The sequence below is a fragment of the Podarcis muralis genome, chromosome 3 (assembly GCF_964188315.1).
Source record: "Podarcis muralis chromosome 3, rPodMur119.hap1.1, whole genome shotgun sequence".
NCBI classification, from domain to species: domain Eukaryota; kingdom Metazoa; phylum Chordata; class Lepidosauria; order Squamata; family Lacertidae; genus Podarcis; species Podarcis muralis.
The window spans coordinates 32083348-32108777 of record NC_135657.1 but is presented as its reverse complement, the minus strand read 5'-3'; the positions used below and the strand labels follow the sequence as shown (position 1 = coordinate 32108777).

General features: G+C 44.2%; 1 protein-coding gene across 2 annotated transcripts in view; it reads right to left on the bottom strand.

Moving 5' to 3' along the window:
* The window catches only part of COQ8A (coenzyme Q8A), a 56720-nt gene extending 31523 nt beyond the window's left edge, over positions 1-25197 (bottom strand). The window contains exons 1-3 of one of the 2 annotated variants that reach the window (XM_028724494.2): positions 25057-25197; positions 5180-5374; positions 1775-2191 (exon numbers count right to left, since the gene is read on the bottom strand). In XM_028724494.2, coding sequence (XP_028580327.2) covers positions 1775-2191; positions 5180-5356 — 594 coding nt within the window. In that variant the 5' untranslated portion in view covers positions 5357-5374; positions 25057-25197. Of the gene's footprint in view, positions 1-1774; positions 2192-5179; positions 5375-25041 lie in introns of both variants that reach the window. The other variant, XM_028724495.2, reaches the window with a different exon arrangement.
* Between the last annotated feature and the right edge of the window lie 233 nt (positions 25198-25430).

The window sequence follows — 25430 nt, the reverse complement described above, 5'->3', positions numbered from 1 at the left end:
AGACAGAATCGTCTCTTAAAAGGAAATGCAAGGCAGAGAGGGGTAGCAAGAAAACCTGGGTTGCACCTGTTCTGAATTTCAGCTGGAGGAGCACAAGAACACACGACGACAACAACAAGTACAACTTCTTAACCATCCCAAGCATTTAGCAGAGTATTGAGTGTCCAGTAAAGGGAAGGTGAACACCTGTTAAACATTAAAAAGCAAAGGTCTATTTCTAGGGGTGCATTTTGAATTCTCTAAACAAATGAACAGTTGCTAGCCCGCCTTGCTTAATTGCAAGGGGATATTTACAATACAGCTCTCTTCACTTTGAAAAGCAGAGCTGAACAAAAATGTGATTATCATCTATTTTAACTCCTCTCTCTAGTGTGCCTTTCAGACGAGCAGACCTGCAAGAGGGCTGACAGTATAAAAGCAACAGTAAACCAACTTATCCGAAGGAAAGGCCCATTCCATATGATGTAGGAACTGGGCCTTTAGTGTGGTGGCACATAATATTTGCAACACCCTTCCAGTATATATCAGACAAGTGTTGCCTCTATTGTCTTCCTGGTGCCTATTGAAGACTTTCTACTTTCAGCAAACCTTTTAAGTGAAGGTGTTTTTTATCCTATTTTTTTTGGACTTGAATTTGTTTTTAAGTATGTTTTTAGTGTTGATGGGTTTTCCTTGTTAAAATCACCTTGGGATGTTTTTTTAATGGGAAACAATTCATATGTTAAGTTAAAATAAAGAGACAAACCAATAAAAACAAAACAAGTTATAACTACAAACCAAAGAAGCCAGTTACATCTTTTCTGCCCACCGAAAGGTAACTGAAAGGGAGCAAAGGAAAGACATCTCCACACGTTCAGCATTCTGATTAACCTAGTGTTAATCTTGGTGGTCTGTACATCTTGGTGGTCTGTAAATGGAAGCCCATCTGAGTGTCATACAAGACATGCACCACGTTGACAGGAAAAGGAAAATAATAGGTTAAGAAAGCCACGGGCTTTGGCAAGTTATTCACTTTCCCCACCTGTTAAAATGGGAAGATTAAATTTAAAGAGTGTCCTCTCAGTATTGTTACTGAAATGCGTGGCCTGGTTTCCCAAAGTGACCTGGGAGAAAAGGAACTTGCATTTCTTGGCATATTTCCCATGCGGTTACCAATTGAGCAGCAGACATGCCTCAAAGATAATTAAAAACTGGATTGGAAGAAATTTAAGGACTATTTACAGAAATACTGCAATATTAATGAATGTTGAATGATGTTGGATTGAAATTAAGTGGTTTCTAGCTGTAATGGTATAAAAGAATATGGAAAAATGGTTTTTTATAAGTTAAAGTTTAAGTTTCAATAATTTAAGATGTTGGATAGAAAATAAGGTGTTATTTAGCTGTAATGCTAGGAGATAAGGATTTGCTGGACAAATAATTTGAACTAGAAAACAAGAAGGGGAAGTATGAGGAGGTCAGGGAAATATGTTATTGAAATTAAGTTCTGAACTGTATGCGTTTTTAATACTTTTTCTTTTTCTTTAACGTTTTTCTCTTTGTTTGTATAAAATTGAAAACTTTAATAAACATCTTATAAAAAAAACCAAAGATAATTAAAAACAAAGGAAAATAATGCACTGCTCCCACTACTACCCAAACATGTTCATCGCACAGAAGTTTGGCAGGGCAGGGTTTTGGTTTGGTTTGGTTTGGTTTGGTTTTTAAAGAAAGGATAATACTCTTTTAAAAAAACAAACTCCTATTTTCCAGTGGTGTTACACAGCCTACGTACCATCTGTTTGTACGGCTTCTGTTGTGGATCTGCTTTCGCCTGCCTGGCTTTGTCAATATCTTCAGCCGTGAGTCCGCCCACCGAGGAATGGTCTTGGTGAAAAGCCCGGCTTTGCCCCCAAGCAGGAGCAGAAGGATTCCAAGGGTCCCTAAAGCCTCCAAAGAGCTTTGCATTCACTTTGGCAGAGATGGGGTTCCAACGCACACTAGGGTCTCCGCTCTCACCGACGTTTGGTAAAGGTCCTCCGGCAACGTACGAGTGAGACGGGCCCTCTGCACCATCAGACTTGGGAGGGTGTTCTAGAGGGGGAGGGTAGAAGTCCTTTGCAGCACCTCCCAGCTCCGATTCAGAGAAGCTCTCGTCTTTTCCAAAGTCCTCACCAATATCTTTCAAGTTCTCCTGTTGCTTGCCCAGATCCTGCAAACAGAACATTGAAAGGTGTTTTTCCTCAGCCAAAAAATAAGGTGTAAACTGCTCTCACAGTCACTCACATTGCTCCCTTCCTGAAAAGACAAAACACTTTCCACACACCTACAAATTCTGATATTTCAATGTCTTGTGTTGTGAACAGCCCCAAGATCTATGGGTGGTATAACAACAACAACAACAACAACAACTCTTTTTTTGTATCAGCAAGTATTTTAGAGAATTGATCCGAATCAGTGTTGGTCATTCCTGTATTTTATGATTTTATAATTAAGACTTTTACAGTAATGATTTTATAATCGTGATTATAATACAGTGTCTTGATATCTGTATGATTTAGTGGTTTATAAATAGACTTACATATAAAGGAACCAAAATGTATGCAATATGCTGATAATTCACTCCAAGTGATGGTGCCACCGCCACCACCCCTTCTCTACAGCCAACACTTTTGGTATTTGTCCTCCACCGACCCCAATTCCTGTCTTCATTTATCCCTCACTTCCCGAATGCTTCCTGAAGCAGGGTTGCTTCATCCCGCAACATGAGAGGACCAGGTGTGCCACTTCCGTCAGTATGCCTCCTTGGAAGCAGAAACCGTTTTGCACAAATGTGCTTAATGGTGTACATCAACCTATGTTTATAATGATTCAGAGAGCTCCTTCTGCGATTCAGTGGAAGCTTCTGCTTGAGGAAAGAGATAGGCAATCATCTCCTACCCATTCCCCATGCAGCCACATCACCCACCACATCACCTCTTGCACAGTTCCAGGGGGCCTTGGATTTTTTCAGAACAGCTTTTCGGGGTGGGGGGAGCAATGGGAAGGAGGAATCAGAAACAGTCACTTCCCTCCTGACCTCCTTCCTTCAGCAGAGAATCCATCAAACAGAACTGCACTTGTGGAAACTTTGGATTCAACCCACTGCACAACTATGAATTGCTATTCTTATTATTTTGAGACATTGTAGAACTCAGCAGTTTTATCAATGGATTGGGTGGGCCACATGATGTCGGGAAAGAGACATAATCCTGATTGAAAGAGAGCTATGAAGGGAACAGCCATCCTAGCCATCCCCAATCTAGTGCATCCAAATATTTTGGACTACAGCTCCCACCGGCCCCAACCAGAACAGCTGTATGATGCTGGGGCTGAAGGGAACTGTAGTCCAAACATCTGGAAGGCATTGAGTTGAGGAAGTCTAGCCTAGCAGTTCCCCTTCATATCTCTCTTTCAGTCTACATAGGCTAACCCTATCCTGTGACCATGGGCCATTGGTGTAAAAATCTAGTATGTTTCATGCACACAACAAATAATATATTTACATGTATCAGCTGCTTAATGTGCTTGTGACTGGAGACAACCACTGAGCAGTGTTGATTAGGACACCTATTTTGTAAAACACTTTTTTTCAAGTTACACGTTCAGTGCTTCCAAAGATTTGTATCATGATTCAGACTTCTTTCACAATAGGAGACTCTCTCCAGTTTCCCCTCTTTTTTTCCAAACCTTTGGCAAAGATCTCTCTGAAAATTTGAAAGCTGGAAGCCTTTTTTTAAAAAAGGAAGAGTAATAATAAATTAAAAGGTCTTTATATTCTACATTGTGAGAACTAGGTGTCCCGGTAACAGATTTTTCCAGAATGCCATTTAACAACACCTCTTGGCCGATTTAACTACACCGCCACAGAGGTAACACAATGGAAACACTTCTCTTCCAACATTAATAAAAAATAGTTTAGAAAAGGCTGCAAGTATCAGAAGTTGGCAGGAAAACCACCAAAAACAAAGAGTAATTTACTGGAAAACACTTCACATTTCCACCCCCACCCCCAGTAGGAAACAAAAATAACTACAGGTTTTTTAGGCAGACATTGCACATCCATGGAAAAGGCAGCTTCCCTCTTCTCCAAGCAATTGCTAAAGAAAAATAATACATAGGCCACCAAGGGCTGAACTACACATGACGATAATTGCATTTCACATAATCAATGTGCATTTTTTAAATTTTAGCTAGCTGCTATGGGGAGCACAAGCAGAACCCGCATCAAAAGGGGCACCGACAGACATAGCCATTGAGGTTAGGGTTTCTTGTTGCTCAATTTCTTTCTCCTTGAGTCACCTTCTATTCTACTTTAATTCACCTCTCTGATTCTTGCCCTTCCTGATATCAACTTGCCTGAAATCAAAATAATATGTACTTTCAAAAGGGCATGTGATTTATTTAAATATTGTTTTTAGGGTTGTATGAGGTCAGATGCCGAGAAAGCCTGTGGGATGATAAATGTGAGATATAAATTTTAAGAAACAAACTAAACAAAAGATCCAGCAATAAGATATTTCCATTTCTATTACCCAAATTCACAGCGTGCAAAAGTTTTTGCCAGATCTTTAAACAACAGCACCTTCAGTTATGTCAACTTTCTAGAATACAATGGTACCTCTGGTTATGAACTCAATTTGTTCCGGAGGTCCATTCTTAAGCTGAAACCATTCTTATCCTGAGGCAAGCTTTTACTAATGGGGCTTCCTGCTACACGCACACCTCCCGCTCACATCCTGGGGCAAAGTTTGCAACCAGGAGCAGCTACTTCCAAGTTAGCGGGGCTCGTAACCTGAAGTGTGCGTAACCAGAAGTGTTCGTAACCAGAGGTACAACTGTAGTGAGACTACAGCAGCCATTGGTCAGTTATTGCTGTACTACAACGCCCAAGACCCCTGTCTGTTGGCCATGCTTTCTGATGTAGTTCAGCAACATCTGGAGAACTACCCTGGATTAGAGGGACACATAAATTGACAACTGCTACAGGCTGCAGTCCTCAATTTACTTCCAGTTAAATGTGTATATGATTGCAACCTCACATGCATTTCACTGACAAGAGGCTAGGAAAAGTAACCAAAACCAGGCTAAATGCTTACTGATATGGCGGGGGGCACGCACACGCGCGCACACACACACACACAAACACACACATTCTTACCTGCATTTTCCCCATGGCAGCACTGAACTGCTCTTCAGCAGTGGCCTGGAAGCTCCTGACCATGGTTACTGCATCACCACCAAGGACAACTTGCCGAAGCTGTACCGTCTGTGTTTCTAGAACTGCCTTGCTGAGCTTTGCCAGTCCTCGCATCACCATGATGGCATCGCCTGCCATGACTGACCACTTCCAGTGCTGGAAAACAGAACCATAATAATAATAATAATAATAATAATAATAATAATAATAATACCTTTATTGTCACTGTACAACCTGTGTACAATGAAATTAAACGAGCCTCCCTCCCCGCCCCCAAACACTTATAATCAACAGTTACAAGCAGTACAGCAAAACCAAAGGACTATTTTGCAAGTAAAGGTAAAGGGACCCCTGACCGTTAGGTCCAGTTGCGGAACACTCTGGGGTTGCGGCGCTCATCTTGCTTTACTGGCCGAGGGAGCCGGCGTACAGCTTCCAGGTCATGTGGCCAGCATGACTAAGCCACTTCTGGCAAACCAGAGCAGAGCATGGAAACGCCGTTTACCTTCCCGCCAAAGCGGTACCTATTTATCTACTTGCACTTTGTGCTTTCGAACTGCTAGGTTGGCAGGAGCAGGGATCTTCCAAGTACTTATGAGAAAGTCAGTGGGTCCTCAACCCTGTCCCCAAAGCTTTGACCAGTTCACCAGGGGATTGTCTCCTCAACACTTTGTGTTTCACTAAAACCAAGCTTCATAGAATGTAGCCAAACTTGCCAAGCCCTCAAAGAGACACCATGGTCTAACTAGCTTAGACTTGAAAATGCTACCAGCAAGACTTTTGTGAAAACAGCTCAGAAGAATATTTTCAATGTTTAGTTCTCCTCACTGTGAAAGGTGTAAAGTAAGCCTAAGATGGGGCATCACTCTTCCCTACAAGAAGCCACACATTCTAGGGCAGCCTTTTCCAACCTTATGATCCTGCAGATGTTGCTGAACTTCAACTACAATCAGTCATCCAACTACATCTGGAGGGCACCAAGTTGGGGAAGACTGTTCTATGGTCATTAAGACAACCTACCCCAGGGAAACATTTTCTTTCAACTTAAAACATATCCAATGGTGGAATTTGCCTCCTGTCTTTCCATCATGTTTCCCCACATGGCACAGCAACCCCCCTTTGAAAATGGAACACATCTCCAATGCAATTTATGCCACAACACAAGGGTCTGCACTTCACATGTAAAAGAAAACTGCATTTGGGCTTGAGCAGTTGTCTGGAAACCACCTCTGCTGCCTCTGGAAGAGCCTTCAACACTGCAGCCCAGAGGATTTTAGGTGGGTAGGAAATGGCACGAAAAGAAAAAAGCCACGTGCAGAGACACCAAATAAAAAAACTTTAGGATATCCTTTTGAAATTTCTCTGAACTTGTCTCAAAAACCAGGATTGTTCTTTCATTCAGAGGACTAATATTTAAGAAACATTGTTCTAATGTGAGCAATTAATTAACCATGTTATAATAAGCATTTGCCACATCGTCTAGAAGTTGTACTCAGCAGTCTTTGGGACTATTGAAAAGAAACTTTTGCTCAGACCCTTTTATCTGCTGCAGTTTGAGAGACACAAGGGAATTGCTACGGACCCACAAAGTAGCATTTGCAAAATGCATAAAGACCTCACTATCCCAATGCAGATCCCTGTTCTGCAGTTCCCCCCAGCAAGCCAACAGCTCTAGCTGGCAGGGAATTGTATCTATGGCTAAAGGCCCCCTTTGATGTGAATTCACCAGCTACTGTCCTTGTGAAAAGTCAACACTGAGCAATTAGAATTCTGGCTACACCCTAACCTGGAAACTGCCAGAGTTTCAACCATTCTCCAGGTAACCGTTTTTTAAGAGTCTGCACTGCTTGTTGACATTAGAAGATTGGTTTGTCATAAGCCTTTGTTCCACCGCACAAATAAGCTGGTCCAGTGGAAGTGGAAAAAACTACCTTGAAAAAGTTGTGATTTATCAGTCACGTATAGGCAGCATGAGAGGCTTATGGCAGACAATGAACAGCAGAGCAGGAATGCCAGTGCCTGAAAAAATATCAAGGACAGTTTACAAACAGAGGAGCTGTTTGCTTAGCAAAACTGACCAGTCAAAAGCCCTCTTCTCAGCTGAAAGAAAGCCTCTTAACAAATACAGATGTTAGATATCTGGAAACATGGCAAATTGAAAATGAAAAGGGTACCTGGGCCATTCCACAAATTAATGAACCCCAATTTATCTGCAGAGAGTAAAAGCCTCAGGGTAAGAGAACTGTCCTAGGAAGTTTAGCTGAAGCACTCCAAGGAAATAAACATTAAATCCACAGTATGGATCCACAAAGCAACCGCCCCCCCCCCAAAGGAACTGTAGTTTAACCCTCACAGAACTACAATATCCAGCACCCTTAAACTACAGTTCCCATGATTCTTTTGCAGGGGGAGGTACTTTACATGTATGGTGTGAAGGCAGCCTCTGTGTCAGATTCAAGTGCCCTTACAGAAATGCAACAAAAATCTGTAGTGCCTAAACTCAGATCAACTGTGCCTACCCAGTGGCAGAACAGGCGTCTACTTCCCCGATGCCCACAGGCTCCTCAAACATATTCCCCCAAAATCTGTTCTGTATAAACTAGGAGACCTTCTGGAGTGGGAGAGGGGACTTTAAGAAGGGGACACTCTGTTGGTTCAACTGGAAATCCACTTGTGCGCAATATTAGATCACCCACACATCTCTCTTCAGTCTACAAGCATCACCAGTTTGGCCATGTTCACAAATTATTCCAAACGTTTGCCAGAACAGGGGCCAAATAAACTTCAGAATGGAGGTAGCATTTCATGATGGCTTCCCCTAGACAGAGGAGTTCCTGTATACAACATACATGACTTGTGATAATCCAAATGCCCTTATTCTCCCAGCCGCTGCCCCCAGTTTCTCCTCCTTTTTAATGTTTATGAAGTACAGCTCGCACCCAAATGGACGTCAAGGAGAGGTGCCTCATACAGTTATTTACTGTGTTTTCAAATCCTTCCCATGATTCCTTGCAAGCAGTCACTGTCAATATACAGGAAACAGCCACCATAGAGTTGCTTCCTAGACAGGAACCTTCTCTGGAATGGAAATAAGCACCTTAAGAAGAAGTGGGGGTGGGGGGGACCTGTTCCAGGAACACCCTGACAAACAAATTCAGCAAAAGGAACATAAACTCCTCTTCTTTGTAAGCAAGGATTTACTCCCAGAGTCTTGCTTCTTTCACCTGAAATTATTGTTCCATGGTTGCACGATTTTGTCATGTTCAGGGGCTTTGCGTATTCTGGGCAAACAACCCACTGGCAAAGAAAGTAGGTCTTGGGAAGAGAATTCAGGATCCTGAAGAATCTCAGCTCTTTGGTTTTTTTTAAAAAAAATGTAGCCCTTATGCAAAAATTTAAATCACAGCAGTGTAAAGAAGAATATCTTACTAAAAATAAACAGAACCTAACACAACTTAGTGCCACAATTGGCCTTTCATCAGGGAACTCTGGATACAAAGAAGGCTCTGTCTGCAACACAGAGCAAAGAGGAATTAAGGGGAAATTATTTGCTTCCATTAGGTTTTGAATTAACTTGGGTCCAGCTATCCTTAAGATGCACAAGCAATATCTGGGGCTCTCTCTCTTTCTCAAGCCAGAGACTATACCCCCAGATTTCTATGCGCCCTGCATAGCTCTTTGGCCCTTCCCACAAGCAATCATGATCATAGAATCATAAAACAGTAGAGATGGAAGGGACACCGAGGGTCATCTAGTCCAACCCTCTGCTAGGCAGGAATCTCAGCTAAAGCACCCATGTACCTCTTGCTTAAGGTATAAAAATCCAGCATTTCTGAAGGACAAATACACCCAACCCTGGTTTGGAAAGAGGCCACAGGTTAAAGGGGTTAAGCATATGCATTGACTGCAGGAGGTCCCAGGGTCAGTTTTCAACAACCTCTGGTCAAGAGCTGAAGTAAACTACAAACACGAATTAACTAGTGCACATGACATTTTCACAAGTATTTGGAAGAGAGTATAAATACTAAATGATATAATTAGTGAAAGCTGTGACTAGCTACAAACACCCTAACCAGAATAATTGCTTAAAATAGACATGTTTGAACTCATAAGTCTTCTTTTGTGGCATTTCTTAACATTCAGAGTGACTGCATTAAAATGGATCAAATCACTTAAAATAGCACTTAACATGTGGATGGTGTTTTAATTACTGCATTGATATTGCTCTGATTCATTAACACATTGTATGTATATGTGTGTGTGTGTTAGTAAAAATTTACCATTATTCCCCTGACCGTTCATTTGTTTCCGAGTGCTAGTTGTCCAGAGAGTATTTCTCTGTTTTGCTCTTCAGTAGAAGGACTAGGAAAGGCCTTTTACTGATTTTATTCATTACATTGCCTTTCCTCAAAGGAGCTCAAAGCAGCTTGCACAGTTCCCCTTTCCCCATTTCACTCCCCACAATAACTCTGTGAGGTTGGTTAGGCTAGAGACAGTGACAGGCTCAAGGTTGCCCAAAACCCAGTGACCTCCTATAGCTGGGCAGAGAGTTGAACTAGTCTCTCCAGTCCTAGTACAGCACTCTAACCACTAAGCCAAGCCACTTACAAGGCGAGAGAGAGTCACTTTAAGTCAGAGCAGCCCGCACTGGAAGAGATGGGCCAGTGATCGTACTCTGTATAAGGAGCCTCACTGGCATACACTGCCAGCAACACTCCGCTGAGCATAACAAAATCAGGAGGAAGAAAACAAGCAAGGCATTGAAACAACAGAAGAAGAAAAAACAGCCACACTGAAAGAATAGATCTTTTAGAACGACCCGTTTTCCAAAATAAAGTTAACGGACAAGCTGCAAAGGAAACAAGTAGCAAACTTCTATTGCTCAACATGTACTCAGCTCTCCACCAGCTAAATATATCGATGAGGAAATAGGGCCAGTTCCCTTTTGTTAGTTTTAAACGTGAAGCAGATAAATAACTGGACGGAGCTCAGGGCTGGCAGAATTCCACATGCTTCCTTGGAATGAAAATGTCATAGAAACAAGGCTCTATCTTACGTTCACAGAGAGGCCCAATTCTGTTAACTTGAAAAGTTAAAGAAGGATGCACAAAACATTTGGGATTGATGAATACCATTCCAAAACCAAAAGAGGAATATTCAGTGGATGGCACAGGCCTTTAATGGCCTGCTGCAGACATCATGTTGATAGTAAACTATGGTTTAATCTGAAAGCTGCTCAGCAGTTCACAATTTGTTCCAGCCCCTGCTAACCCATTTACCACGCTAGGGGAGGAAACAAATCAAACTCACTCTGCATGATGCAAACCATGAGTTCACATTGATCAGATGAGCAGGTGAGGAACTTAGTAGGAACTCAGCACAGTGCACACCAGTTTGTTATCCATTCACATTAAAACCAACAAGAACACCTATGCTTTAACACTGCATTTGTCAACTTGGTGTCCTCCAGATGTTTGGTGTCCAGTCTCGTCAAAGCATCTGGAAAGCACTAGGTTTGCAATAGCTGACTTAGTCTGATGTCTAAACCAGGCAAATGTGAGAAAAGGGCTCTTTTGATGCTAACCTAAGCCTTTTACAACTCTCACACATATTTTAAACTCTTCCCCGAGCCATGAGAACCAGTGAGATGTAGTGGTTTAGAATGTAGAGATAGGACTGAACAGCATCATAGGAGGAGTATTTTCTAGGACTAAGGTGAAACTGTGAAGCTCCCTTGTTATTTTTGCTATTGGGTGCTGAATGCTGTTTTAGTAATCTTATTATTTCATTGAATCGTAGAACGGAGGAGTTGGAAGGGACCATGAGGGTCATCTAGTCCCACCCCCTGTAATGCAGGAATCTTTTGCCCAATGTGGGGTTCGAACACACAACCCTGGGATTAAGTTTCTCATACTGTACCGACATGCTGTAGTGGGATGTGTTATTTTGGTATGTTATTATATTCGCTATTGTTTTGCTATGCTATTATGAAATTGATTTTGTTGTGTTTGAAACGCATCCCTGTTTCCTTGTTGTAAGCTGCTTTGAGCAGGATTTCGCATACAAATAAAATGAATGAATGAACGACTGGGAAAATCCCGGTCCAAATATCCACTGAGCCTTGGGACTCACGACAAAATGCTGTAGTGTACAGCGCTCCTGTTCCAGGGTTCTCTTCAAGAGTAGCTCATTCCTTTCCTTCTCCAACCCCCGGTTTTCTTTTTCTGTTTCGCCCATCTCAAATTGCATCCTGTGGCCACAGCAGATGCTTAAGGAGCTGTTTGGGGATCCCCACGCTTGAGGTTGTTTATCCAAAAATGTTTTTTGTCCTTCTGCAAACCTTGAATTTCCCCCGCCATGGATAGCTCAGTTGGTTTGAGCATGGTGCTAATAACAGCAGGTTTGCAGGCTTGATCTCTGTATGGGGCAGCTGCATATTCCTGCACTGCAGGCAGTTGACCTAGATCATGGGTAGGCAAACTAAGGCCCGGGGGCCGGATCCAGCCCAATCACCTTCTAAATCCAGCCTCCGGACGGTCCAGAAATCAGCATGTTTTTACATGAGTAGAATGTGTCCTTTTATTTAAAATGCATCTCTGGGTTATTTGTGGGGCATAGGAATTCGTTCATTTCCCCTAAAAAAATATAGTCTGGCCCCCCACAAGGTCTGAGGGACAGTGGACCGGCCCCCTGGTGAAAAAGTTTGCTGACCCCTGAACTAGATAATCGGCAAGGTCCCTTCCAACTTTACAATGCTATGATTCTATGCCAGTTTCTCCCTCTTATACGCAACAGACCGAGCACCATAGCAGCCAATAGCACGTGGTTATTATGAACCAGCACAATCTCTTAGACACCCTTGGCTTGCAACAGGGCTAAGGCTACAGAAGCGCTACACAGCAGACATGCAGTTCCCTAAGCAAACCACCAAACCCTAAAGAGAAAAACAGAGTGACTCAGCTTCTTTCAGCGGATCTTTGACCCTCAGAGACGTTTTGACAAACCCATCTCTATGTGGGCAGGAAACAATCGGTTCATTATCAACAGAGCGCTGCTGACAAACTGGCCCTGTTTATATTATCAGGAAGATTCTAACCTCCTCCTACCCATCTGAGCTCAACAGCAGGTTTTGTTTTCCAAGTGCACAGCCTGCCCTTTCTCCTCTTCCCCCCCACATATCTGGGCTATTTATCATTTCATATCATTTTCAGCAATGCTGAAAATGCTTCCCCTTATCTCAGCGCGAATGAATGCAGATTGCACAGGATAATAGATCTTGGATCTGTACCAATCACTGTAAAAGGCATATCTTTAAAAAAAGAAAGAAAAAATCAAATTAAAGGCCAGCAGACTATTCACCTTGCTGTGCCTTGAATTTCAAAGCCTACTGAACTCTTGTGGGCTGTTATCAAGAAATACAGCAGCAAAAGACTTTGATTCCCAGCAACTATTGAGCATGAAGTATGCTGTAAAGTATTCTATGGAGATTTACTATATTGAAAGACAAGGGCATGTTGGAAGGTTTTCTTCCTTCCAGAAGAGCAGGTACATTATCATTAAAAGAGCAGAAAGCGCCCCACTGCAGGCTGGGTTACACAATCACTTTGCCCTTTCCCTACTTCATTTGCATCAATGTTTGGAGCACTTGGAACAAATCAAACATAAAATGAGATTCTGAAGCAGAGAAGAGCCCAAGTTAAGCAAAGGCTTCCCTCAATCCTCAAACTCTGATCACAGACCAAAGACCAGTGCACAGCAAAATCAGGTCCTTTCATTTGACAAAAATCCTCTTCCCCCATATACTTCTGCTGACAGCTGACTCTCCTGGATCAAGAGCTCAAGGACACCAATTAGGGGCCAACCTGTGGTGGCTCTCCAGATGTTCTGGAGAGCGATGGCTTCTGCAGCGATGGCTGCTGCAATGGGATTTATGGCTGGGTTCAATTGTCAAGCTGTCAAGATGGGGTTGGTTACAAATATTATAAAATAGGGTGGGTTAGCATCATTTTTCTAAAACCACCAACAAAAATACAGTTGTCTGTAACTGGGTACAGTGGTACCTCTGGTTACGAACTTAATTCGTTCCGGGTACTCAACTAGAGCACAGAGTTATTTCCTAAAGCTGCTAAAACACCCAAGCCCACTGCCAACAAAGTTTTCTCCTTAAAAGGCCTGAGGCAACAGGAAGATTGGGGTAAAAATCCAACCCAGGAGGAAGCACGCCAACTGCTTTATTTTAGGCAGAGACACATCAGTAGAGTAAGTATGAATGTTCTGGACCGGCAACTCTATTTACATCATCATGATTAGGTCAGACATTGTCTAGGGATATGCAAAATTGTAGCCATCAGCTGCACGCCTGGAATTAATGCAGCCTCATTTATGCTGGTCATGGATCTAGAAATAATTCACTTACACCCAATTAGGCTCAGTATTACAAAACTGCAGCCTACTCATCGTCGGCCACCCGCTCCAAACAAGTAGCCAGCATGCTCCTGCTAGGATAACGTCCACAAGCCAATTACAGCTTACTTACTCTGATGGAAATATTGGCATCAGTCCCTTGACTTCAGCAGCAGAAACAGACCAAAGAAAAAAAACTAGTATGAATCAATTGGTGGGGGGCATCCCCAAGTATGGGTTCAGAAGTGGGAATGGGCAGTAAGAACTCAATCTGTGCCTGAACAATGAGTTTGCTAGAGGCGTGGTCCGCACAAGATAGTGAGACATGGGGTTTCTTCTCAGCTCATGCCTGGAAGGGAGAGCGCTTAAGCATGAGTCCCGGTTCTGATGAATCACTAAGCCAAACAGCAGTGAAATGGACCAGGAGGTGCAGTAAAGAGGGCTACAAGTTCTTCTCCAAGAGCCTGCATGTTCAGGCAATCAGATTGAGGAGCCACACCCTAGTCATCTGATTTATTGAACTAGATGGAGCCCTATTGGCTCCATGTGTCACCTGATTCCTACTGAGCCAGCAGATGCAACATGGCTCTCTAGCTATCAGTAGTAGTGTTAGTGCTGAAGTGGAGAAAGATAGCAGAGCAGCAGCACCTCCTGTGTCACAGAGAAGCCACTTGGGTCCTCCTGCTGGACTCCTGGGTCCATGACCCCTTTCACCTTTCAGTACAGCACTGCCTCCCATTCTTTCTAAAACAGAAAGGAGGTTCCTATAGCCCTCAAGATATATATAGCTGGACTACAACTCCCACCATCCTTGGCCATGGTGCCCATGGTTGATAGGAGTTGCAGTGCAACAACATATGGAAGACAACAGGGACCCTATCCCAGCTCCAACCCCAGGACTTTTCCATCGCTCACATTGTTCAAAAAGTGAGGTGAACATTTGAATTTCACCATTTTACGTTCTGTACCATGAAGCTAGGAAAACCCAACTTCAACTTGTGCCTCAAAATTGACAGTGCACTGTTAGAGACATTTCTCATAACACTTATAATCTGTTAAATCCCAAGGTTTCCCTTTAAAAAGTAGGAACCTTTTTTTCCCCTCCCAGAAGATTTCAACTTCGTTAAAGCCAGGAGTTGTGTTTCTACAAAAGCTATAAAGAACAAAAGATCCCTCTCATAACATCAGTTGCTTAATAGGACAAGACCACTCTATACAAACTGTCACAAGTCTGCCAATTGCTGCATTACTTTCTATCAAAGTTTTAGCTTCCCCATCAGTAGCAAACAAAGCTCAATTATGTGCAGAGGGCCCAATACAGAGAATTCTTAACATGCAATGTTTTTTTCTGTCACAGGCAAGAGAGTCAAGGGTGCTTTCACACAAACTGGCCCCATGTTAGATAATCAGTTCATTTCACAACAGCTGCCACAAATACATCACTGTGGATGTCTAAAATTTAGTGAAATTCAACATTTACTTGTCAACAATATTGGCAAGCGATAATAATTCAAGCAAATTGTCTGAATGCTTGAAAACTGACTCACCAATTAACATTAGCAGACATCCAAATGTAGACTATCAACGTTAAATCCTCCTCCTCCTTCCCCAAGTTTCGCCAGCCCTGAAAACAACTCTTTTTAAACAAGCCTTTGATTCTGTTGCTATTTAATTTTCTCAGTTGCTATCCCTGGATCTCTTCTGTAATGCTCCTTTTACATCTGACTCATGGTATTTTATCTAGCTATCTTGGGGATAGGATTATTATCCAATTTTATTTTTGTGGTCTGCTTTTATACTTTGCTGGCCTCTTTTGAGCATCTCCTTCAGAGGAGAAACAGATATAAATTTCTGCACAAACACACAAGCACAATCAGTGAGGACATTGCCAACTGGCAGCTTGCTTCCAACTGACAACTCACCATATAAGAACAATTTAAAGTGGCCATACTGTTCACCTGCAGAGACAGCCAGAACAGACCTTTTTGGCAATAAGAGATGCAAACTATGCTGAATATTGTAATTATATAGCACACTGCATCCCTAACTCCATGCATGCAAATTAGGTCTCCAGCCAAAGATTTGTCATCTTAACAGCACGTGGTGAAATTCAACTGGTGCTCTTGCCTCTTTAACATGGCAGCCTCTGCAACCCAGCTTCTACCCTGCTCTGAAACTAATTCTCTGGAACTAGTTTTAGGGTTACTGAGAGGGGAAGGAAGTGGGGGGATGAATCACCTCCCCCGCTCTTCATTAGTGAAGGCACCCGCTTCCATGAGCACAAAAGCACCAACTAGATTTTATCCCGTATTCCCTCAATGGTCATTATCCAACTACACACGGGTTATGGGAAGACAAGTATGCTGAATAATCATGTTATGAAAATGCAGTGTTTCCTTACAAAAAGCCATAGTATTGAACCATATAGCTCACTTTCTTATACATGGGGCCAAACACCTTTTACATAGTGAAGCCCCGATCCTACAGTTGCTAATTCACTCTCAAAATATTCAGTGACCTTTACAGCACACGCACAGATTGGCTTCTAAGAGGCCTTCTCTTTCCAGTCCACACAATGCATGGATCTCAACCTCTCAATACTCACTTGCTTTCCAAAATAGTTTACTGCTGCAGAAGATTAGGCTTCACTAATACAGCTATGGACATTGATATATACATACAGCTTGTAGGCTTTTTCAGACAGAGATACAGATATATATATAAGTACAAAGTATCTCCGTTGCTCCAGCCATTCAGTACATAACACAGACTCCGACTCACTTCTGTAGACTGACACAGACACACTACACAAAAACCCTGGACCGAAAGAGCTGACATGCCTTAGTCACTTATATAGTCAGCACTGGGCTGTTGCCATAGCAACTGGCTTGCCTGACCTTGCACCTGTTGGCTTATCTCAGACCATGGAGTAAATTGTGCTCATGAAGGAAATTAACCACTTCCTCCATATCCAGTTCCTCCAACAAATTCAACAGAGGGAAAATAAATGAAGTGGGAAGTAGGGTAAATTGGGAAGTGGTTGTTTTCTGTTGCATATGCTTAGGCTTAGAAACAAGATCTGTTATAGTGGGGTACAGGAACTAGGGGACTAAGCAAAAGGCTTCACAGAAAACGTGGGGAGTTTTTAAGGAAGGGAGAGATGGCATCATGCAAATATTCTGGCAAGAGTTCCATGTCTACGGGGCAGCAAGCAAGAAAATAAAAGAATTTTAAGGAAGCAGGAGCTCTTATATGACTGGAAAAATGGGAGAGCTGGAGCAGCAAAGATCAGAGGTAGGGATGTGTATGTGGATTTGAATGGAAAGTAGTTTGCATTCCAACGAGATTGGGTAGAGTTACCTTCTACTGCCTTGTACAGTGGTACCTCTGGTTACAAACTTAATTCGTTCCGGAGGTCTGTTCTTAAGCTGAAACTGTTCTTATCCTGAGGCGCACTTTCGCTAATGGGGCTTCCTGCTGCATGCACACCAGAGGTGCGCGATTTCTGTTCGCATCCTGGGGCAAAGTTCGCAATCTGGAGCAGCTACTTCCGGGTTAGCGGAGCTCGTAACCTGAAGCGTTCGTAACCAGAAGAGTTCGTAACCAGAGGTACAGTGGTAGCTCGGGTTAAGAACTTAATTTGTTCTGGAGCTCTGTTCTTAACCTGAGGTACCACTTTAGCTAATGGGGCCTCCCGCTGCCGCTGCAGCGCAATTTCTGTTCTCATCCTGCAGCAAAGTTCTTAACCCAAGGTACTATTTCTGGGTTAGCAGAGTCTGTAACCTGAAGCGTCTGTAACCCGAGGTACCACTGTACCGGAATATCTCCTACAGCATCCTGAAACAATTATATGAGGGCAGCTGAGTCCCTTTGCCCCATCATCTAGGTAGGTTCCCACTCTTGCCAAACCAGAACTGCAGACAAGAAGACCTGTGCCAGCACAGGAAATATTACCTACACAAAGTCCCAAAAGAAATGCATGCACTCTGGAGTTCCAGAAAATTTTAACACCAATAAGGAGACCAAGGAAGGCCTGACCTATTTTTTAAAGCTCCGTTCAGTAACATTAGAACATACTGGGTTGTTACCTGTTTGCAACTAGTAACATGGGCACAAAGGGGCCAGGCAACTTCAGAGATGTTGCGCAAAGAAAGCTGAGAAACGACTGGAAGGAATTTAACAGCAACGCAAATGCTATATTAATAATGGCTAATAAGCAATACAAAAGTAACACCCAAGTGCACTTCTACATTAGATTCATGCCGTAACTCCTAGTGATTTTCTAGTAAATAGAAAGCGTAAGCATATTTTTATAGGAAGAAGCTTACTAGTCTGGAAACTTGGGGAGGGACAGGAGGGAAAACTTTTTTTAAAAGCACAGCTCCGTATTTCCCATCTTCATTCTCCACAATCCTTAACAACAAGGGCTAAAATAGTAGAAACCTCCAAGCTCTTCAATCTGTCAGGCATGGTGTGAAATAATATCCCAGAACCATCTGCCTTTAAGTTGCCTATTTTGGGGGAGAGAGGGCCAAAAAGAATTCTTCTTGCTGTAAAGATTCAAGGTCTATTCTTAGTCTCTTAAATATTGCAAAGAAAGCAGTTGCCTGTGACAGCACATGGAAAAGAAAAGCATCTGGCGCCTGCTTTTATATATACAGGCACGATACACATCTCCAATGTGTCAAATAATAGTAAGTTGGGAATAACATGGAACAGCTAACACGGTTGTATGGGAACCCTTGACTGCTCTCCCCATCTCCTGCATTTCATCACTGAATTCAAGTAAGATAAAGAATCAACACTGTTGGCTATTGTGGCTTTCCAAGGTCATCGGTTTTTGCTCATACACACAAACAACATAAGATAAATGACTACGAACATATTTTATCTAAGTTTTCAAGGTCACAAGGGTCACGGCTTTCAACCCTGGTCAAGCCATAGAAATACATGCATGTTATTTACGCAGATTTGGCCTGCAATAAGAGTCGCACTATCAGCAGTGATTAAAGGGATCCTTGTAAAGAAACGTGAGCAACCCTGAAGTCTCTTAGATTAAAGACATGAAACCACAGTCTTCTACATTATCATTTCCTCCCTCTGAAAGAAACAGTTCTGTCTTTGCCTTCCTGACCTTTGCAGTCTCTCTCTGATTAAACTCACCAAGGGAAGGTGAGGGCCTTCCCCTTTCTGTCTCCAGCAGCTGGTGTTGAAGTGAGGGGCAGACGGGCCTCGTCAGCCTGGGAAGGTAGCCCATCTAGGAGAAGAAAAACTCTGACCCTAAACCTCCACTGCCTTGGGGGATATCTTCAGGAGAAGAAAAGTCTAAGCAGTAGACCCAACACATTCCACATTCCCTGTACTCCTCCTTTCAGCAACTCCTGCAGCCAAGCTGGTGCCAAACATATTGCTCTGCTTTCCTTTCAACCATATCAACGAGGCCACAAACTGCAGGTATGAGGAATCCTTTTCAACCAAAGGGCCAGAGTCTTCTTCTGAGCAACTTTCCAGGGGCCACATGTCAGTGGAGGGCAAGGCCGCAGGCAAATGTGGATGGAGCAATGAAATGGAAGTTCAACCTCTGTACAGTCGGCTACTTTCTATATTCTCACACACTCTTTTTTAATCCTCCATTCAAGCAAGCGATGGCAGCCAGGCAAACAGACTCATGGAGGGTGCAAAGTAGGGTCAGTGAGGGCGTTGACCTAGGAGAGGGGGGCATGTCCAGAGTAGTGGGCAGGTCAAAGTCCTGAGAGCCAGACAGAGCTGCTTCCAGCGTTCCAAAATTCACCAGGCACATTATGAACCTGGCTATCAGCCGCTTGCGACCAAGTGAAGGTGTCCAAGCAGCAGAATGGCACCTGATGTCTTCACCATCTGGAAGTTAGGACCATTGGATCTGGACTGCTTTCACACACTAGCAACACATCCTATGGAATTTTATGGAGGATGGATGGCGGCTAACAGATTGAGGTTGAATCGTGACAAGACAGAAGTACTGTTTTGGGGGGACAGGAGGCAGGTAGGTATGGAGGACTCCCTGGTCCTGAATGGGGTAACTGTGCCCCAGGACCAGGTATGCAGCCTCGGAGTCATTTTGGACTCGCAGCTGTCCATGAAGGCGCAGGTCAAATCTGTGTCCAGGGCAGCTGTTTACCAGCTCCATCTGGTACGCAGGCTGAGACCCTCTCTGCCCGCAGACTGCCTCACCAGAGTGGTGCATGCTCTGGTTCTCTCTCGCTTGGACTACTGCAATGCACTCTATGTGGGGCTGCCTTTGAAGGTGGCCCAGAAACTACAACTAATCCAGAATGTGGCAGCTAGACTGGTGATTGGGAGCGGCCGCCGAGACCACATAACACCGGTCTTGAAAGACCTACAGTGGCTTCCGGTACGTTTCCGAGCACAATTCAAAGTGTTGGTGCTGACCTTTAAAGCCCTAAATGACCTTGGTCCAGTATATCTGAAGGAGCATCTCCACCCCCATCATTCTACCCGTACACTGAGGTCTAGCACTGAGGGCCTTCTGGCGGTTCCCTCACTGAGAGAAGCCAAGTTACAGGGAACCAAGCAAAGGGCCTTCTTGGTAGTGGCACCCGCCCTGTGGAGCACCCTCCCACCAGATGTCAAAGAGAACAACAACTAACAGACTTTTAGAAGACATCTGAAGGCAGCCCTGTTTTTGGAAGCTTTTAATGTTTGATGCATTACTGTATTTTAATATTTTGTTGGAAGCCGCCCAGAGTGGCTGAGGAAGCCCAGCCAGATGGGTGGAGTATAAATAATTTACTATTATTATTATTATTATTTGCTATATCTTATCTGCACAATCCACAAATCTCAGGAACCAAAAACTTTTACTGAAAAATATTACTTTTGAGCCATCTGGCCCCAAAACGGCAAGTAGGCATTCCATTTTGGCGACTGTAGCCCTGGTTTAAGTAGCCATTTGGTGCCTAGCTTATATATATCTGAGTTTTTAACACTGGAATGTTCAGAGGGGCACAATCAAGGCTGGGGTCCAAGGCCCCACAAGCCTCTCACACAGAGAGACCCCTTTGGCTGCCCAGGGCTGGTGAATGCGTATCTAACGTAGTAACATCAATGAAGCAGAAAGGCTGAATTCTTAAGACTTTAAAAGTTCAACTGCTGTCAGTCTGCAAGACTAATAAGCAGCATCTGGTTTCCCTCTAGAACAAAAACTAAGAGCACAAGCAGCTTTCCACAAAGGTGATGCTAAGCAGAGTTCTACAACTTGGCACACATCACAGAAAAGCTGGAACAATACAGCACGGGTAGGCAAACTAGGGCCTGGATCCGGATTCGGCCCAATCGCCTTCTAAATCCGGCCCGCAGATGGTCCAGGAATCAGCGTGTTTTTACATGAGTAGAATGTGTGCTTTTATTTAAAATGCATCTCTGGGTTATTTGTGGGGCATAGGAATTCGTTCATTTTTTTTAAATCAAATATAGTCCGGCCCTCCACAATGTCTAAGGGACAGTGAACCGGCCCCCTGCTGAAAGTTTGCTGGCCCCTGCAATACAGTAAGACTCCAATAATGAACTTTAACATCAGCCTTCCCCAACCCAGTTCTTGTTGTATGTTGTTGTTATGCCCCACATTTCCCCCGTAGGTTCCCTCCAGATTTTTGAGACTACAACTCCCATCAGCCTCAGCCAGCAGTTATAGTTCAAAGATGGTGAGGCTGCTTTATATTTTTGATCCAATAAAGGTTGCATTTGGGCAATGCAATCCCTACTCAGAAGTAAGTCCTACAAAATTCAGGGGTTCTATGATTCTATGTTGGCCGCAGAAAAGAAAAGCCCTAATCTCTCCTGGCAAGCATGTAAAGGCTAGCCTCTTAGGTTGTTAAAAAACAAAACAAAACCACTGATTTCTACCAAGCAAGGTAGTAGATAACACTGTCTTCCAAGTCCCATTTTATCTTAAGAACTATGTACTTTCCCCTCAAACAAGCCTGCCAGAGCTTTAAGATTAGCCTCAGAGACCCAGGTACTCCAAAAATGTTTTTATGTCAGCAAGCATCTACTGTTCAACTATTTGCTGCTGTAAAGTAACTATATAAGATAATTCTATATTTATTGCTGTTGTTTTTGTACTGGAAGTACTGTTGCTTTGTTTCATTTTATTGTTTATAAACATGTCTTTATAGGGCAAGTTACACCTAAGACTACCAAGTCAATAAAAAAAAAAAAAAAACTCAGCCAGCCAACTAAATTCTCCCAGAGGCAAGTGCAGGTCTGTGACCAAAGTCTTTGAAGTACCTAGCAACACCCTTGCCTCCAGGTGATCATCAGACAGGCAGGTTTTTCCTTTGTTAGGATCTTTTTCCTCTATGCAGTCGATTTATGCCACAAATACAATGTTTGTGCAGTAGTCATTTCTCCACACTTATCTGCAAGGCTGGTCATAGTAGAGCCAAGATCTGTGCGCATGAAGTTAAGGGAAGTTTTCAATTCCTCTGGCTAATAAACTATATTCTGCTTGCAAGTTTCCCATGGGAATCTGGCAGGCCAATGTGAAAACTGGATGCTAGACTAGACGTGCCACTGGCCTGATCCAGTAGGACTCTTCCTAAGCTCTTATGAACACCTGAGACAAATTAAGTCCCCTCCCTCTTCCCTTTCACTTGCTCAAGTGACAGAATACAGGATTTGCAAGAAGGGGGGTACCAAGCATTAAGCAGATCAAGGAAGCATAGACGAAGGAGCTATATCCACAGCTATAAACACAGATAAATATGAATCACAGCCCTTTAGATGTTTGCATTTACCCTAATCGCTGGAAGGAAGACCAATTCATTGGGTCTGGAATGCAAGCAGACACACTGTGTACATCAGGCAACTGGCAAGAGCCACAACCTACACAGCAGGTGCGTTAAACAAACACTGACATCACTCACTTAAAATGTTCAGTCACCATCTCATTGCCGCTAATACACAGCAGGTAAATTGTGCTTTTCTTCACTTCTTCTCAACGCAATGGGGAATTATGCTGTGTTCGCACTACATTTATTAAGTATACTCTCCATATATGTTTATTCAATATACCAAAAGAAACCTTTCATTTTTCTACCTGAGGCTTTTTGCAATGCAGAGTATTTAGGCTTGTGCCACCAAGTCATACAAGCAGCTCTGGGTCAGTGGTACAGAGCTGGCTCACCTCAGGAGCAAGGCAAGGTTAATCGGGCTGACTGGAAAGAGGATTGCCTTAGTGCATATTATCTTTAGGCTCAAGATGGACACGTTGCACAGAGACAGCTGGCAAATTCAAATCTGTAACACTCAAGTAATGGGGGTGGGGGAACAACCCAAATAAAAGTGTGGGAAGTTGGGGGAGTGGGAGAGGCCAGAAGTGAGAAAGGATGGCACTAGTGGAATTCACGCTGCTCTGGAAAGGTGTGGTCACACTCCCCTTGAAGAATCACAGAAGCAGGTGTGCAGCTTGGGGAGACTTCTGTATCCAACACCATTAGTGGAGGCACAAGCGAGTTCAGTGGCACAGAATGCCTTCTAGCAACTCTGACCAATAGCACAGTTGCAACCCTACCAGGACAGGGATAACCTGGTTTCAGTTGTCTACGCTCCGATTACCTCCTGGTTAGACTACTGCAATGCACTGTATGTGGGGCTGCCTTTGAAGACAGGTCAGAAACTACAGCTAGTGCAGGGCTACTTAGCAGAGGTAAATTGTTAACCAAAACATAAAGGTGGAAACATGCAACACTGGTTCTGACCCAACTGTGTTGGCTGCCAATTTGTTTCTGGGACCAATTGCTGGTTTTGACCTTTAAAGCCTTATACAATTCGGGACCACTATATCTAAAAGACCACCTTTCCCCATATGAACCTGCCAGGACCCAGAGGCTATTATCTGAAGCTCTTCTCTACATGACACCTCCACAACTGGAGGGTGATAAGAAAATGGGCCTTCTCTGAAGTAGGCCCTGATTATGAAAGTAGCCTCTGTTTAAGAAGGCCCACTGTTTAAGGAGGCCTGTGACAAATACATTTTTGTTTTCAAGGCCATTTGGACATCATCGGGACATTTGATATAATCATTATCACTATACTGTATTGCACTATAATAATATATTGTATGGTTAAATTTATTTACAGTAATGTTTATGTGAGTTTACTATAGCGTTTTTACTTTAGTTGCAAATCACTTTGTGGCCTTTTTGGTGGAAAGGAATGCATAAAAAATTAAGAAACCTAACCTAGCAAGGAAAAATGGTTCCATATGTTTATGGGGGGAAATTTAGCTACTTTTTGCATTCAGGATCGCCTGCCACATAGCATGTGGCTTCTGAAAACCATACTAATAGTTTTCTGGAAGGGGACTTCAAAAGAGAATTTCCTCCTCTCTCCCCGCCCCTACTTACTGGCTTGAATCCTCCAGATCTAGTGGTTTTGCCTTCTTTGTTTCTATCGACGCTTTCTAAGCATTTCCTTGGTGGGCGTAAAATGGTTTCAGACCGAGCCCTTCCATCTGACAACCAGACAATTTGAAATATGCTACGTATATTTTAACAGTGAAAAACGAATAAAAAGAAAAGAGCAGGCCTGGGGAGATTTGGGGAGGGGCTGCAGATTGGGATGATGGACATTAACAAATACAAGGTATAGGGATGGGGGTTGCAGCAGCTGCTGCTGCCGCCCCACGGACGAGAAAAGCAGGAAAGAGCGCCACGCCTCCCGTTTCCAGCTCCGGCGCTGCAAAGACCGTGTCCGGCGCGAGCTGCGGCCCTTCCACTCCCCGTTAGCGGCAGCGGCACCGACGTGCAGCCCCGGGGTCGTCCCTCTCGCTTCGCCCACCCGCAAGCACTTGAGAGGGCGACTCGGAACGCGGCTGCTAAGGGGCGCCGAAAGCCCCCCCCCCCCCGTTAACCGAGCGCATCTGGCCCAGCGCCACTTAAGGTCTCCCCGCCGGGATCCCTCCCAACCTTTGCGTGGGGAGGCGTGCGTGCATGGATAGGCAAACTAAGGCCCGGGGGCCGGATTCGGCCCAGTCGCCTTCTCAATCCGGCCCACGGAAGGTCTGGGAATCAGCGTGTTTTTACATGAGTAGAACGTGTCCTTTTATTTAAAATGCATCTCTGGGTTTATTTGTGGGGCATAGGAATGCATTATTTTTTTCAAAATCTAGTCCGGCCCCCCACAAGGTCTGAGGGTCAGTAGACCGGCCCCCTGCTGAAAAAGTTTGCTGACCTCTGGCTTAGAGGGAGATGTGGCCCACTGGAAAGGGCTCCCCTCAGCACTTTTTGGGCCTCGTGCATGGGGACGGGCGCCGCGCTGAGGAAAAGCTGGGCTCCCACCTTTCCCCGCTGGCGCAAGCGCGCCCCTCACTTGTCCCCCCCCCTCCATGCAAAATGCAAGGGGGCCGCTCCCCGACGTACCCCTCGCTCGCTTACCTCCCCAGGCAGGAGAGCTTCGCAGCAGCAGCAGCAGCAGCGTCGTGCCCGCTCAGCGACTCCGCTCGCCTCCGCCCCGCGGCACCACGAGGTGCGCGAGCTTGTTTACCAACTCGCGTTTCCCTCCCCCCCCCCTCTTCCCGCACCGCCCCGTCGGCTGGAGACCCCCGCGGCCAGGCTCCGCCCCTGGCGCGCCTATTGGCTCAGCCGAAACCACCGCCCTCCCCTGCTCGGGGATTAGCGCGAGAGCCGAGGTTGCCAAGCCGCCGGGAGCGTGTTCGGCTCGTGGGGCCCGCGCTCTGGCCAATGGGAAGCCGGGGCGGACGGAGCTTCCGCCAATCCCGAGGCGGCGTGTCGTCTCGTCCGTTCCCTCC